The sequence below is a fragment of the Enhydra lutris genome, unplaced genomic scaffold (genome assembly GCF_002288905.1).
Source record: "Enhydra lutris kenyoni isolate GAN:26980312 unplaced genomic scaffold, ASM228890v2 scaffoldscaffold61, whole genome shotgun sequence".
Lineage (NCBI taxonomy): Eukaryota > Metazoa > Chordata > Mammalia > Carnivora > Mustelidae > Enhydra > Enhydra lutris.
Genome location: NW_019154145.1, coordinates 5,099,250 through 5,116,173, shown reverse-complemented (window position 1 = coordinate 5,116,173; position 16,924 = coordinate 5,099,250). Strand labels below are relative to the sequence as shown.

The following is a 16,924-nucleotide window of genomic DNA, read 5'->3' as shown; positions in this document are numbered from 1 at the left end:
ATAGCATATTCTATTTATTAACCTTTTGGTCATTTTTCATCAAGTCATTTGTGTGCACAGTCACATCACACTCCTGCAGTCACACTGCTTGACTGCCACCTGCGGAAGGATGGAAGTTCCCTGACGGTGGGTGTGATTTTAACCACAGTCTACGCTGAATCCACTTACCTCTCATTCTGTGTCATCTGAACTATGTTCTCTGTTATCTTTGTCCAGATCCTCCCCATCCTCACTAACCCGTTTACAGAGCTGACAATGTCTGTTTCTTTGTTTTTAAGATGATGTACAATCACTGAAGGTAATCAAGGTTCGATTGACAGAATTTCAACCTTTTCTCTATTTTCATCCATGATAAGACGATAAGCACTAACATTCCTTTTTGATAGCAGAAATTAGAAACAACCCATATATCCAGCTTTAAGTGAACTAAATAAATTATAGTATACCCATCTGAGGAAGTACACTGAATCCATTAAAATGATCATACGGTCCTGTACTTTTTAACACAGACGGTCACCATAAATAGAGTGAGAAAAGCAAGTCGGAGAACAGTAGATAGAGGAGGCAGAGAATGGAAAGCTATTCCAAAACATAAAGTTTTTAACTTCTAGAGGGTGGGAGTGAAGTCCTACTGTTTTCCTTTCTGCATCTCTCCAGTTTCTGATTTTTCTATGATGCACTATGTTACATTCAATACTAATTTTTAAAATTCAGTTGGAAAGGACACTGGCTAGCCTACAAAGACCCACTGAGGGGGACCGTGCTCTGAGGACACGCAGGTGAAACAGGAGAGCCCACTGGGGGGTAGTGGGGGGGTTAGGGCTCACCTTCAGGCCAGCTGCGACGTGCGGGGGGGTGTCCACGATCTGCCGGTCGTCTGAAGAGCCACCTCGCTTTAGGTCGATAACTGGGGCGAGTACTGTACTCTGTTTCGTTCTCTGGCTCTAAAATCATGGAAAAACAAAAGGACACTGAACCTTCAAACTAAAACTCATACTGTTTGTAATAAAGCTTCGTGGTCTCTGTAACAAGCCTTCTCCAGATATGAGAAAAGCAATCTTAAAACAAGAGCCTTTTAATTCAGTTATTACCATTACCACATACCAATTACTGTAGCCTTTTTTTTAACAACACAAATTTCCTCTATTTTTATAAAAGGTTTACAGTAAGCTTGGTTTCTTTTATTTAAATTTGCATATATATAATACATGAGAAAAGCTCTAACACTGATTTTCCCTCTGAGCACAGGAGGGCAAGTCTGTAACGGCACAACACACTCGGAGTGGTGGGAGTCTTTCACCAGGAACAGGTGTGTCTGTACATCCTCAGCAAAAGATACTTGCGGATTAGGAGTTTTCCCTTCCCAGTTGAATCTAAACTCCTACCTCTTTTATTACGAACCCACAGAAAAAACTTTAAAAAGAGAACAATCTTCCTTCATGTCCCAGCAGCCACTGTTCCCACGTTTCCACATTTTCTTCACCGTACACGGTATTTTGCACTAAACCATCTGAAAGGAAGTTGGGAGACTCACAACACTTTCCCTTAACCTTCCCAAACTACAGACTTTCTTTTATGTAAGCACAGTACTACCACCACACCTAGTAAAATCAATAATCCCCTGTACCATTTCCCATCCAATTTACACTCAGGTTTTCTAAACTGTCCCCTAAAATGACACTTAAATAGCTGATTTTATTTTGAACCAAAATCACACCAAAGTTCCACAACTCATTTGATTGTTAAATCTCTCAATTTAGAAAAGATTCTTTCCCAGCACAGAGCCTCTGTCTCCTCTTTTTCCCGACACCTGTAAGATGCCGCACGTTCTAGACCAGTCTGATAGACCAGTCTTCCTGGCGGTCTAGTTTCACTTACTCCTCTACACCCCGTAATTCCGGAAAACCGAGTGCCTCCCAGGTGCGGTGCTGGGCTCCGTTTGGCCCCAGCGTGGCAGCCCGTGGGGTCGGGCTGTCCGGCAGCAGCGCGAACCTCAGATGGGCACGGCGGTGACCATCTGGTCTTGTGCTTACGAAGCTTTGACCCCCCTGTGCAATTTAAAGGGTTAGAGGTTTTCACTGTTATTACTACAAAAGGCTCAAACTAAACCACCATCCCTCTTGAATTTACCAGTGCTTATAACGTTAAGGAAACAAGCTTAATCCAATCATTAAACACAAAATCCACCAACGAAATACCATAGTTGAGAGGACAATGAGGGAGATGATCAGAAACATGTACTCTTCTATCATCCCACAGATGAGAGCACAGCTCCATCTTCCGGTTTCATGTAAAATTTTCTCCACCAAACATCTTTATAGGTTTGGTTAAGCCAACCTAGTACTGAGTAATTATTAGTCAATTAAAGCTATGAGAAGCAATGCAACGTATCTTAACTTCCCTTCGAGAAGAACAAAATACTAAATTCACACAGCAATCTCAGATGTAAGAAAGTTAGCAGAAATGATTTCACAGGCCGGTTTTTATTTTGAAAAGTCAAAACCCATCTGAAAGCTCAAGAGACAACCTCGTAGCTGACGTCACTCTGCTGGAGAAGGGAAAACCTGGCAGGCGCAAATTAAACTGAGGCAGATGCTACATAGGATGCCTGAGTCTAGACTCCTGCTTCTCAGCATCTCACACTTTTTCACGTGAGGGAAGTCATGGCACACAAAAATCGGTACGTGATGAATAAATTTCATTAAATTTTTTAGTACATTTCTTGAAAGGATCTATTTTCTGAACTGTATTTTATATAAGCTAGTTTTTAACCTACAGGGTGTAAACACGCTCTGACTGGAGAAAGAAGTGATCCTGAAGTTACACTGGGCAGGAGAAAACAAATTGGTTAGATTTTTAAAATCTGGCTGCAAGTGATCTCTGAAGCTGACAATATTTACACTGGTAGTTAAAGAATTAGCCCGGTTTTTAATCTGTGTACACCCACTATAGTCTGACTTCTCTTCTGCTTTGTTATTCCCCATTGACCTAAGACTGTTCACTAGTTACATCCACTCAGTCTAACTGAATTTACGTCCTTAAGCGTGACACTGCTCCTTACGGCCAGTGCCATCTCACAAAAGGGAGTATCAGGCCTTGAAGAATGATACATGAAACGGTATAAAACCTTATTCCTAGATCTCGTGTGCAGAGTAAAAATTACATGAAATTCAGAAAGATTTAAAAAACTTACCAATTTAAAAAAATTAAAGGGAAAAATAAGACTTCCTTTGCTAATCTTCCCTTCACATAGGGTGAAAGTTTAAAACAACAAAATTCTGTCTCTTTAAAAATACTGGCATAAAAAAACGTACATCTCGTCATGATGAAGATTTTAAAAGACAAAAACCCTCATCACGAGAGCTGACCAAACAAACTAAAATTTTCAGACACTGTTGCTTTACCTGTGGGTATCCTGATCCTAAAAACCTTCCATAGCGCTAAGCACTCACGAGAACACTTCAATACAAGCACCGACTGAGGAGGTGGTAAAGGAAAAGAAAAATAATTCCAGAACCTTAAGAAAACGTTTATGATGTAAAATTCCAAACACAAAATGTAAAGAGAACAGGTTCATGAATCCTTAAATCTCTCTGACCCAGCGACACCAGTTACTGCATTCTGGGTGACTCCTCACCTTCCCTGCCCCATAGTGGATTAATTTAAAGCAAGTCCCCTAAATTCAAACTTTTTTTTTTTTTTTAAGATTTTATTTCTTTACTTGAGAGAGTGAAAGAATGAGAGGGGAGAGGGTCAGCAGGAGAAGCAGACTGCCTGCTGAGCAGGGAGCCGGAGGCAGGACTCAATCCTCCTGAGACAAAGGCAGTCGCTAAACCAACTGAGCCACCCAGAAGCCCCAAATTCAAACATTTTATCAGTAAATATTTCAATAGATCTCTAAGGCAGGTTTTCTTAACTTCTTGTTTCATTATTGCTTTCCCCTTAAGAAACTTTTTAATACATTCTTTCCTGCCCATAAAACTTCACCACAGATTACTATGTATCTGCTCACGTACCTAATGTGTGTCTGTGCTCCACACATAGAAAGAGCAGTTTTCACCCCATTAGGACAATATTCACCCCCTTCAGGCGGATACAGCCTCCACTGGGGTTATACGCTCTAAAACAAGGGCCTTAAAAAACAAGCAATCAGATACCATTCTCGTTCCACACGTGTAATACTCAGTGGATAACTGTGTTCGGAATGTCATTCAGTTTCAAAGCTGTCACCAGTGCCCAACATGTATACAACAGGAACAAACCAACTCCTCCCAGAATACGTATGCCGACACATTCAGACCAGTCTGAGCCGTCACTAATGCAAACAGATTATGAATTCCTGCACAGCCTCACTCCTCCACGTGCCACCTTCACGCCGTCTACAACCAACAGCAGACTCCTAGGCCTGGACCCAGGAACACAGCTAACGAAGCAACATTTCAACCACATTTTCGGCCAACCTCAGACATACTGACTGAAGCCTGAAAACCAGTGTCATTGCTGGAAACAGTCCTGCTTTTCCTTCATTCTGATTCCCTGAAACAGTTCTATTCCCAGGACTGGAGAAGCACAAGCACCTTAAACTCCGTACTTCTCCGTGCCCAGGGCCTCTCCCCGCAGACTCGTTTGCCCTCTGCATTTGAAACACAGGCAGAGGAGAAACCGAAGTACCCGTGCTCCTGAGGAGGAGCGTGCTTTGTAGATCTCTGCTCCCACACCGTGGGGGCATCTTACCTTGGCCTGCGTCAGAGCTGCCTTCTTGACCTGAAGCTGGGACTGCAGAAGTTTGAAGTTTTTGGACCAGCCTTCCGTTTTTGAATCACTGGTCTCCACTCCCAGGTCATCGTACAGGGACATCTTTCCAGTTTAATGCTGAAAGGCAAGGGAGATGAGGTTTAAAGAATGCAAAATACAGGAAGGATTTCACATCTTTCCATGTTAAAATAACTCAGTATCATGGAATTTTAAAGGTGAAGGGTACCGGGCGAGAACAGCTCATCCAGGAGGCTTCGGCGCTTCAGCAACAGGAGCCAAGACGCCGATGCTGCCAACCACTGCCCCTTTTAATGCCCGATCCGCATGTTAGTTTACAAATAAACTTGCAGGATCAAGAAATTCACGAGTGAAATCATGCTGCACTATTGCATACAGCGATTATTAATAATTACATATTGTCAATTATATGTATCCAATTTTTAAAAGTTCTTTTTTGTCTCAACAAAAAGTAGAAAATGTACAACAGTGCACTACCAGGTTGACTTAGCACTATTAGCTGTATTTTATAAAGAAGAAACCTAAACATATGCCTAGAAATTTAAAGAAAAACAGAAATGACGTGATGCGATATCACGGATGCTGTATTTTCATAAATCCCGAATGATTACTGAGGAGAGCAGAGAGCAGATCATGAACACCCTGACTTCCTCGTATTCCACCAAGTTGAAGTTTATAATCTCTGAGAACACTGATTACTAAGATAATAATCTACAGTAAGTGATCCATACATAATATCCTTGCTGATCAGAGGAACGCAAGGCAACAACAGAAAAAGCCAGAGTTCCCACTCAGGCAGCCTTACTGGAGAAGCCTACTAGATGCCAGCATCAAAGCCGAGCCTCCTACAGAACTGGGACTCTGCGCGATAAATCTGCCCAAGGTCACGGTGGGAAGACCCATTTCAAACCTAGTCATGGGAACAGCACAACCTAAATCCCTACTGTCACCTTTTTAAAAAACTCAATGTTCTGGGTGAAACCACAACAGAGACCACTTCCCAAAATTAAAAAAAAAAAAGAAAAAAAAAATCAATCTCTTTCTCACAGATGGAAAGAGAAAAAAAATTTCACGGAAATCCCGAAATTGCAAAATTTTCAGCATAGGTACTTTCTGATTTATGGACACATTCCAAAAACTCTTGTCAGTTCCCAGGTCCAGACAGCATTTTGCCATAGAAACTGCGTTAAACAAATCCTGTTTCGCCTGTGTCTGTCTCTCAGAAAGAGAGGGTGATACAGACGAGAGGGAAAGTATTTAATCTTCCCTGGTTGTGTCTGACTCAGGGCAAAAACTTCTCTCTGGCACGTTTACTACTTCTCCGTCCTCTAAGACCCGGCCACCGCAACACCCTGGCCGACCTTGGTCCTACTCTGTGTGGGGCGGCGACCAACATGAGCCCCCGCCACCCCCCAGAGGGGCTGGTCTGGGTCTGAGCAGAGCAGCTCTTGACCTGGAAGTCAGGGCCCAGGCAACGGCTGCTGCTTTTCGGTTTCTTCTATTCCTTAATATTCCAACCTCAGACTACCTACAAGCTCTCAGGTTTGATGTCTAATGAAAGGCCCCCAAGGCAGTACAGAAACAGGGGAATAAAGGACAGCCCAGGGTACTGGTGGCCGGCTGCTCTAATGAATCACCTACAAATCGCCGCGAGCTTGCATGTTCTCCTCAGTAGGCTTCCGTGACAACTCACCCGCTCGGCTGATGGCACGAACAAAGAATTTCCTAGACAGCGTCTCTAACAGGGAAATAAATGCCCACTGCCTGCAGTGCCAGACAGAGTGAGCGTTTTACTCAGGAACTTGGCAGCCCATTGTCAGGGTAAGCTGAAGTCACTGAGGCAATAAAGAAACAGCAAGGAAAGCCCCTGGCGGCCACTTCAGAACCTGTTTTAATCCACACTCTGGTAAACCCCACGAACACCCGGATCCAGTCTGCTGAGTCCGCTGCTCTCTCCCCAGACCGCGACCACGTCTGACCCAGACAGAGCTGAAAAGGAAGGCAGGCCACTGCACAGGTAATGCTCTATTTGCAAACCCCTTCCAAGCCATCTTTCCAGGAACCTCTGGCCAACACAAGTGCGCAGAAGAGCAATGCACCAGAGAACTTCAGAGGCTTTCATGCACCTTCTGCAGAGCCCACATGGTATTCAAAACGAATCATTCTTATCTAAATACATATCCTTACACTTTAAATTTCATCTGAAGAACTCTGAGCAAAGCAAAGAAAAACAATGCTGAATGTCCAGCTTGCTCCTGTGGTTCTCCAACTACTTCAAAAACGACATGCACCTTTCATCCAACCTAGTCTACCTGTCTGGGCTCTCTTCATTCAACTAGTCACTAAACCAAAGCCTAGTTAAACTGTGGGTTCATTTGTTTTCTCTTTCTTTATTTTCATAAAGGCGAGGGAAGACAAACACATCCTGGGAAACAAATATAAACGACGAAGCTTTCAGGGAAATTACAAACAAAAATAAATTACCAAACTTTGTTTGCAACCCAAACTCTACTTCTCCCCGTGCTTCTTCATAAAAAACTTCAGAACCTCATCACAAACGCTATTTACAAATATGTTCGTGCCAACGGAAATAGGTTAACCAAATACCCACTGAACTATGAAGGGAAAAGATCAGCTTATCCATTTTTGCATCTCCGATTTCTGGCACAGGGTAGGAATTCAATAAACAAACATTTGCTGAGATACTAGTAATTAAGTAAAGTCTGTGCAGCCACGTGAGTCAGCAGTGAAATGACACAAGGCCCGAGGTCCCACTAGAAAGGTAGAGACAAGCAAAAGGTCTGGAGACAGACGGTGCTAATGGCTGTACAGTGTGTACGGACCTACCGCCACAGTCCCGCGCACTTAAAATGGTTCAAATCCCAAGTGGTGTGTGACATACGCTTACCACACACAGACGAAAGACTAGGTAAACAAGAGGGGGAAGCCGCAGCGGGGGAGAGGGCACGAGGTGACAGGCTGCTGACTGACTGACACAAGCACGTCTCCCTACCAGGAAGCGTAACATTTCATGGAATTATTTCCCCACATTTGGGGGCGAAAAGAAAGTCAAACAGTACAGAGGATCTGTTCCTCCACCAGAGTTCTTCCACCCAAGAATCCAGTATTTAGCCAAGATTTCACGGCTGAATTAATGAGGTCCCACGGGGCCACACTTCCCGCGACTCCACTTCCAAACCGAAGGTGGTCTGCTGACAATCCCGTCTGATCTGCCTGCCTCCCCAGGCTTCGAAAATCACTATGCAGCAGAATCTTATGTTCATCTAAACCTCCATTTCTGTCCTCAAAACTTTCAAAAAACACACTTCAAATATTAGAAACTGATGTCATCTCCCAGCGTCGGCCGCTTTTCTGCTAACACGGAGCTTATAGATCGGATCTGTTAATCACAGTAAATGAGGAAGAGCTTCCTTCGCTTTTCTCGCTGGAGCAGAACTTCAAATCCACGGAACTGGACTAATCTGAGCGATGCCACGCTCATTATCCACCCACACACGACGGCCTGCTTTAAGCACTGTAAGGCTACAGCGCCGCTGAGTCTGCTAGAAGAGTCAACGTCTGCTTCCTGATGCCCAGCCCTCCCCGTCCCACTCAAGCGGTTTCTCCAGCCTCGGGGTGGGCAGCACCCTGCAGCCCATGCCCGCTGATTCCGGGCTATTCTTTCACATAATGTGATTTCCTTAAAAGGTGGCACATTTTGATTTCAGCTGTTTGAAGCACTTCTAACACGCAGAGTTGATTCGTTCACTTCCCACTGCAGTCAGGGAAACGTAACAAGCACCGACAGACCGCCCGCACATGAACTTAACCTAATGACTGCCGAGCCGTTGGGCGGCAGAACACGTTTACTTCACGAACTCTAGTGCCAGGTAATAAAAACCAGCGCTAACGTTTGGATACACTTCAAGCCAGGGTCAAATAGAAACAGGGACCCGAGACTTTTAGAACTTTAAAATACCTGTTACTTTTGTATGGTAACACCAGGCTTTGATCAACGCATCTTTCTTGACGCGCCATTTTTTTTTCCTTAAGAAGAAACACAGTAAACACGGTTCTGCCAAGAAGAAACACCGAAGAACGATGACTTGATAAAATTCTACCTAAGCTGGCAAAGTATTTTTTTAAACGTGCAACTAGTAGAAAAAACATGGAACGAGTCCTCTCAGAAGCAGCCCACCTAGCTCATCTCTCACGTGATCTCTGAAGCCTTCGGTGACTGCCACCCCCACATAAACTCTTCGTCCTCAGCGTGTTTCCCCTGAACACACTCAGAGCAACTCCTATAGGTTACGCTGCCTGCTGGGTGACATGCCTGTCTCTTCCCCTGTTTCAAGCCCCTTAAAAGGGCTGTTTTTGTCTTCATCTTTGTATCTCCAGCTGAACACCATGCTTTGAACACTGTAAGCACTTTGTAAATATTTTCTAAATGTTATAAGTGCACCTACTTAATTGGCATTATTAAACAATAAGATCTTCAGATCAACCTTTTAAGGACACAACTTATTTCAAGTGGTATTTGACATAAGTGTGCTAAATTTTAAGTTGCACACCGTCATAATGGGAGAAAAACCACCACCACCATACCACGGAGTCGAAGTCCGAGTTCTGAGCACCTAAAGCAGCAGCATGGTAAGAGACCTTTTTAAAAAACCATTAAATAGATACTCATGTAACATACAGTAAAAATGAAGCCTAAAAAACACGGGAAAGTATGTACAGACAGAAAGGAAAAGGAAGGGAACTACGGGGTAGTGCATGTTGATGTTCACAAAAAAAAATAGGTAATAAGCAATGAAAGAAATCTGCCCAGTTGTAAAACTTCCAACGGCTTTTTAAAGAATAAAAACATTTTCCCCCTGTATGTCCGTCCACCTCTGACACCCTGGTTACATCCCTTCTTAGGCTGGAGAGTCTGGCAACAAAGTCCAAGAGAGTCGCCTGGAATGTGGGTGTGTAACAGTCCATCCTCCACCATCCACTGTTATGTCGGCCTTAGGGGATTACTAGCCCTGGATGTTCCCTGAAGATAACTTAAAACAAACCGGGAAAAAAGAAATGCATTCTGCACATTCACGGCTGGGAATACACCAACAACCCCCCCCCCCCCAGTTCTTGTTTTCCATAAAGGCGATCTTGAGTCATCACAGAACTCCGCCGTCGCACAGCTTTCCGCTGATTAACAGTCCATCCCACCCTGTCATACTCCTGTCTCACAACCACTCGCTCTAAGCTGTACCGCAGGCCGCACATCTCTTAAGAAAATTCTAAAACGCACCTTCTGCTTAAGTTCCTAATGCACTACCCCCATTCCTCAAATATCTCTGTTACGGTGAAAATGGCGGTGACCTGTATCCCCGAAATGTGCGGAAACTGAGGTGCATCCTTTAAAAACTCCACCTGTCGCCAGGAGACACAGTGCTCACCGGCCCTTCTCCAGGACACACGACTTCCCACCCGGAGGCCTGGCTCCAGCAATAACGGCCTCAGCGTCTGCCCTTGACGGCCTTCTCTCGAGCCCACCCGACTAGCCGCTCCTCGAAAGCACCCTACCTGCAGTTTCCAGAACGCGCTACGGTGCTCCTCCCCGGCTACCTTTACACTTCTGTCCTCCGCAGCGAGCCTTTCCCCGCTCGTGCGCACCTAACCAAACACCTCCCAGACTCCGCGGTAAGCATCACCCCCTCCGGGAAGCCTCGGATCAAGCCGGGCACGGGTTCTTACTCAACGCCTGTTTCCCCAGAGCCCAAACCCCCGGAGAGTAGGAACCCAGTCTTCCTCATCCCGCGTCTGCTGCTCAGCGCACAAGGTCCGGGCCAGGGCAAACGCCCCAGAACCATGCCTGCGGCAGGAGCGTCGGGGCTACGACACCGCCTTCACAAGGTCAGGGGCCGGGGCCGAGGCCGCCGGAGCTCCGCCTCCCATCGCCCGTCCAGGGGAACCCGCGTCTCAGAGAGACGTCAGCAGCAGGAGTCCCCCGTCCCGCCGCTTCCCTGCCCTCCGCTCCCCGGGCGCTGGGGGCGGGCACAAGCGTACTGGGCCACAGGTGACACAAGCCCGGCGCCCAGGGTCGAGGCCCCGGGCAACTTTCTCAAAACAGGACCGACGGAGAGGGGAAAGGAAGAAAGCAGCAAGGCAGCGTGCTCGGGTCGGAGCGAGGAAACACCCGGACGGGAAAAGGAAGAACAGGAGGACCAGGAGAGCTCCAGGGCCCAGTGACCCGAGGCACATAAAGGGAGGCGGCGGCGGCGAGCGCGAGGGGAAACACGGCGGGTCGCCCGCCGCCGGGGCCGCGGGCCCTCCTTCCGGAGACCAAGGGCTCGGCGGCTCCGGGGCGTCCGGCCCGGGACCTCTCGGCCCCCTCACTGCGCGGCCTAAAGCCGCGGCCTCGCGTCCAGCGCCGCCCGGGGAGGCGCTCCCGCCCCGGCTCCCCGCCAGGCCGCCCGTCCGGACGCCGCCGGGAGAGCCACTTACCCGGCCCGCCCGGCCGACTCTCCCCATGGGCCGCGGCGGCGCACCGGGGCGAGGCGCCGCGGACAGGGCGGGCTGGGCACACTCGGCGTAAGCCCGCGACCGCAAGACCCGAACCGGCGGCAACCCCTACGCCGAGTCCGCAGGGCGCGCAGCGGCGCGGGGTCAGGGAGCGCGTGCGGCCGGGAGAGAGGCACGCCTGCGCCTGCGCTGCGGGCCGCTCCGCCGTGCGCCCCCTGCCGGCGGGAGGACCGAAGTGCACCACCCCTCCGCCGGCTTCCTTCTCTCCCGCCGTAAGGGGTCGCAGCGGTCCGAGTTTGTGAAATTTCAGCCCGGGGAGAGCCGGGCAGTGACGCCCGATGGTGAGGAGGAGGAAAGGTCCACAGGCTGCACACAGCGTCCTGGGGAGTCCTCTGCTTTCTGATAGGAGAGGGCCCAGAACCCCTCCAAGCCTCCGTTCGCGTTCACTCAGAGCCGTGCATGTCTAAGCACAGAGCGGAGAGTAGGTCACCGAGGGCGGCAGGTGCGGGACACCTGCTGCCAGTCGCCAGCGGATGGGGGCTCGGAGAACCCCGCGGAGAGAACGTGCGTGGGATGAAGCCCCACGACTTAAAAACGATGCAACAAAAAGCGGGAGCAAACGGGAAATGGGATTTCCTGTAAATGTGATTTTTCACCTCCATAAGGAGGCGTAAAAATATTTCGAGCTAACAAATCAAGTAACAGGGCTCAAAATACACATCTTCCCACAAAGGATCATATAAGAAGAAATATAATCAGCTAAAGTCTGGGGATTAGGGAAAGGGAGAAAAGAAAGAAATATGAGAGGGAGTTGGATAACTGACACTAAAGAAACGGACGATTGAAGTCATCAGGTAACATCGTCCTTATGATCACAGACCCCAGGACGAGAACCAAACCTTTCCAGTGATCAAACACAGACACACGACCGCAGAGTCAAGCGAGGGCCAGAAACACACAAACATAAAGAAGTAAGGGATCACGAACTTACTGATTTCAGGGCAAAAAGCATTGCTCAAAAGATTTTTTTTATAATCATGAGAGTTGCAATTCACAAAGAGGAAAAAATAGGAGCATCTATGCACCAAATATCATAACTTCATTATTCATAGCAAACACTGTAGGAGATATAAAAAGAATAAATAGTTAGAAATAATTGGTGGTCTTTGCCAGACTAAGGCCACAGGAGGTAAAAGAGGATAGACAAGACCTAAAAATATAGTCTATCATATTAATTATATATATAAATTTAATATTAGATAGATTACTAATATAGTAATATAGTTAATATTCAGTATATTAGATAATATATTGATATATGTTGATAATATATTAATATTAAATTAATAATATATTAGTGATATATTACTAATAAAATAGTAATAGTATATAGTAATAGTAATATAATTAGTAATATATTACTAATATATTATAAACTTATTACAGTGGATCTAATATATTAAACTCTGTATCCTGAAACAGAAATTACATCTTTTCAAGTGTCCTTGGAAAGAAGGCTAGTGGACCTGCCTCTAGAAACTTCAACCAGGAAAAAAAAAAGTAGATCGTTAGTGTATCTTTCTTTGAAGGGCAGACGGCTGCCGTATTCTACATGGCGATTCTCAGTTTCTCAGACTCTAGTATGGACGCCACTCCCCATCCCCTCTGTGGTTCCTGTGAGAGAACAGGCTACAATCTTGTCCTCTCTCACCACCGGGTTACTCTTGGCTCTGTCTCCCTACTGGAAACCTCCATGGGACTTCAGCCCCCACACCCGCCCCACACCACACTCGAGGACACAGACAGCAGCTGAGCCAGCCCAAGCTTCCTCCTTCTCCCTCACTCCCAAAAAGGCAGCTTCCAGAAGTTTTCTGAGCCCCTGAGAAGTGTGGTTCTTTGCTCACTATGTTAGAGACTACATGTTGGTGTGTCCCCAGATGCAGGTGTTGAAGACTTATCTGCCAGTGTGTTGCTGTTAGGAAGTAGGGTCTTTGGGAGGCAGTTAGGTTTAGATCAGGTCAGGAGGCAGGGGCACCCAAGATGGGAGTAATATGCTTATATGAAGAGAAAGGGGTCAGAGCTCTCTCTCCGTCATACAGCAAGATGGCAGCCACCTACCGACCACCAAGCGAGCCCTTTCACCAGCAACCAGATCTGCTAACACTTTGAACTCAGACTTACAGCTCTGGAATTGTGACCAAAAAAAAAAATCAATGTCTGTGATATTTTGTTACAGCAGCTTGGGCTAAGACACTCTCACTGCTTCTTTCTCAAACCATCTTTATGGGGATTACCTGATAAATGTAATTTTCCACCATGTTACATGAGGATTAAGGGGAAGGGGAGTAAGTAGAATGCCCGTTGTAGAAGCAAATAGTGAGCCGGACTCCGGATCATGGATTTAGTACTTGTCAAACAACAGGAAGAGTTGGTTAACCATAGTCGGTTAACAATCTATTTCCTTGTAGAAATCTGCCTCTCTTGGGTTCCTTGTTGGTGCCAGTTTTGTATGATGTGGGATGGGAAGATGTGCTTCCTCATTTCCAGGCCCTCATTTCCAGCGGCAGGTTACTCTCATTCTGCGCTCACGGTCTGTCTCAGTTTTCACTCTGGGCACTCAATGGGATTTCAGTGATATCCAAATGATTTCTACAGGGTTTGCTCCTTCTAACATAGCCTGGAAAATACCAGGTGCTATAGATGGAATGCTTGTGTCCTCCCGAGATTCACATGTTGAATCCCATTCTCAGTGACGTTATTAGGAGGAGGGCCCCCTGGGATGTGAGGAGGTCATGAGAGTGCGAGCCCCCATGTACAGGCTTGATGTCCTTATGAAAGAGATCCTGGAGGGCTCCCTTCCTCTTCTGGCAGGAGGACAGACTAAGATATCACACAGGCTTGCTTATTCATATGGTAGCTTCATGGTCCTATAGTTGCATTCAAATAAATAACAGACTGGCAAATAAGAAAAGGAGAGAGTAAGAAGAAGGAGACTGGAGAGAACAGCTGGCTGGCCGGCTGGTGGGCTGCCCTGACGGGTACACAGACCATCACGGGCCCAGCTTGGGTTTTCTTCTCAAAATTCACCCAGGCCCTGGACAAATAAATCTGTTCACATCTATTTCATCTGTTCACCAGTTCTCTGATGTCCCACCCTCCCAGGGAAGAGGGCTGTCTCCTACAATCTGGTCTACCCACCTCCTGCCATAGACTGGGGGTGCAGAGAGCCCCACATCTACCTTGTCTCTCTCCAGTGAGATCCTAATCTCCTGCAGGGCTGAGTCATTGCCTGTGTGTCTAGACCAAAGTTCCTTCTACTGAGAATTCAGTGTGACTGCCTCCCAGTCCTTGCACATCCTCCTGCCTCTGGGAAGGGTGTGTTCCCTAGAGTTGTACAAATCCTTGTTCGAGCCCTGAGCATCTCTTCCTAGTTATGTTACCTACCTCTAGCAGTCTTCAATATGTCTGGTTCATGTTTCCTACCCGCTTTTCCTTCTGCTAGGCTGAAATGCTACCTGGTTGACCATAGGCTTCTAGAAGCAGCAATGTCTTTGGACAAGTCTTCGGATGCCACAGTTGACTCTCTGTCAAATTAAAAAAAAAATCATAAGATGAAGCTGACCCCCCACAAACTTGGGTCTCCAAGCCAACCCTGGAAATGAACCCTCCCAAACCAGGATTGGTTCCTTCAAAATAACGGAGTGAGCATTCCAGCCCTCAGCATGTTTGTCTTACTGCCAGAGTGTTTCCCTTCTTGCTGGGGCTGATCGCCGCACCTCTGGGAATGGACTTACCCTAGGACTAAGGATCTCTCCTCATACTAATGAGGATGCTAATGCCATACTATATTTTATTTAGGACTTTTGACTTTGACAATCTTAAGTGAGAATGACGTAGTTTTATTTGGGATATATTTAATAGGTATCACTACTGTGCTGGCTCATACAAGAAATTTGAAGCAAGGCTCCCTTCATTTTCTATGCCCTGGAACAGCACATCAGGATTCGATGGCCCTAAGGGTTCCCCTGTGGACTTGCTGTTTTGGACAGTAGGACTTCGGTCTTCTTTGTGATTTCTCCTCTGATAGTTGGTCTATTTAAATTTCATAACTTGTCTAAAGCCCATTTTAAGAAATTATACTGTCCTCCAAATTAACTCCTTGGTCCAGATTTTCTGACATACTTGATAAAACTCAACAAAGTCTTCTTTTAATATAACTTTCCTTTCCTCTGTGTCTGGAGCTATTTGCCTTGATTCCATACTTGGTATATTTTTACTTTCTTCTTGTTATCTTGTTGAACCAACAGCTTACCTATTTGCTTTCAAACAAATACAATTCTATATTTTTCTGTTGTAAAACACCATCATTTTAGGCTTTTATCTTTATTCATTACATCCTTCTGCTTTTCTAAGCTATATTTTGTTGTATTTCTACCTTCTTGCATGGGTGCTTGATTCACTTTGTTTATTCTAACTCTTTAATTAATATGATCACTTAAAATCATGATCTTAAGAATATGTGGCTAAATCCCATGGGTTTGGATTTGTCATTTTCACTTTCAGACTCTCACAGGTATTTTCTATTTTGTTCTTGTTTTTCTTTTTGATACAAATGTTATGTAAGGCTTTAAAAATTCATTTTGTTTATGTAAACCAGGCAGGGGAAGGGGGGGACTGGCTTTTATTTGGGTAACACTTTGACAATTCTGTGAGGTTGTATACAGTAGGCCCTGAACAGCGTAGGGGGGCGGGGCGCCAACCCCACCCTCACCCCGCACAAGTCAGAAATCCACATGTCACTTCTGACTCCCAGAAAACTGAACTTCATATAGCCTCCTAGTGACTAGAAGCCTTACGGATCACATAACCAGTCGATTAACACTCACCTTGTGGGTTGTATGTATTAGAGGCTGTGTTCGTTCTTCCAGTGAAGCAAGCTAGAGAAAACAAAACATTATTAAGAAAATCATAAAAGGAACGCCTGGCTGGCTCAGTCAGTAGAGCAAGCGACTCTTAATCTCGGGGCCGTGAGTTCGAGCTCCATGTTGGGTGCAGAGATCACTTTTAATGAATACATAAATAAAATCACAAGGAATAGAAAATACATTTACAGTACTGTACTGTATTTATCGGGAAAAAAAAATCCACGTGTAAGTGAACCCACGCAGTTCAAACCTGTGTTGTTCAAGGTCAGGGGCGTTATCCCTTTTCCAGATGACCCTTCATGAGGTGAAATGACTTTGTCATGGGCACAGTTGGCCAGCGGCACAGCCGGCCGCCCCTTATTGGAGACTGTTTTCTCTCAGCGGCACCAAGAGGAAAAGGAGTCTTGGGCTAAGCTCTCAGGCCGACGTAAAACGTAGTTCCTAGACAAGGAGAGTGGAAGTCAGTGATGACATAGGATGTTCATTGAACATTTCAGAAAGAAAATGACCCTACAGAGGGCCTCTGATAGCCTCTGGCTCTCTACCAAGCTCTGAGCAGGGGAAGGGCCCTGAAAACAAACACAGAGTCTGGGCTGGGTCTCTCCACCCCGATCGAGGCATGGGAGGGTGCGCAGGAACCCTGAGTCCGAGATACGGAGTTCTCAGGACCCTCCGAGTGGATGTGCTGTCTCCCAAGCCTCCCTAATTGGCCAGAC

At 46.2% G+C, this 16,924-nt stretch overlaps 1 protein-coding gene across 4 annotated transcripts in view; it reads right to left on the bottom strand.

The window, feature by feature from the left end:
* The window catches only part of LOC111158601 (RNA binding motif protein 17), a 31,206-nt gene extending 14,499 nt beyond the window's left edge, over positions 1–16,707 (bottom strand). The window contains exons 1-5 of one of the 4 annotated variants that reach the window (XM_022520733.1): positions 16,459–16,707; positions 16,170–16,220; positions 14,728–14,867; positions 4,735–4,872; positions 828–944 (exon numbers count right to left, since the gene is read on the bottom strand). In XM_022520733.1, the coding sequence (XP_022376441.1) occupies positions 828–944; positions 4,735–4,857 (240 nt within the window). In that variant the 5' untranslated portion in view covers positions 4,858–4,872; positions 14,728–14,867; positions 16,170–16,220; positions 16,459–16,707. Of the gene's footprint in view, positions 1–827; positions 945–4,734; positions 4,873–10,344; positions 10,466–11,265; positions 11,403–12,274; positions 12,326–14,727; positions 14,868–16,169; positions 16,221–16,458 lie in introns of those variants that run through there. The other 3 variants (XM_022520735.1, XM_022520734.1, XM_022520737.1) reach the window with 3 other exon arrangements.
* Positions 16,708–16,924: the final 217 nt, after the last annotated feature.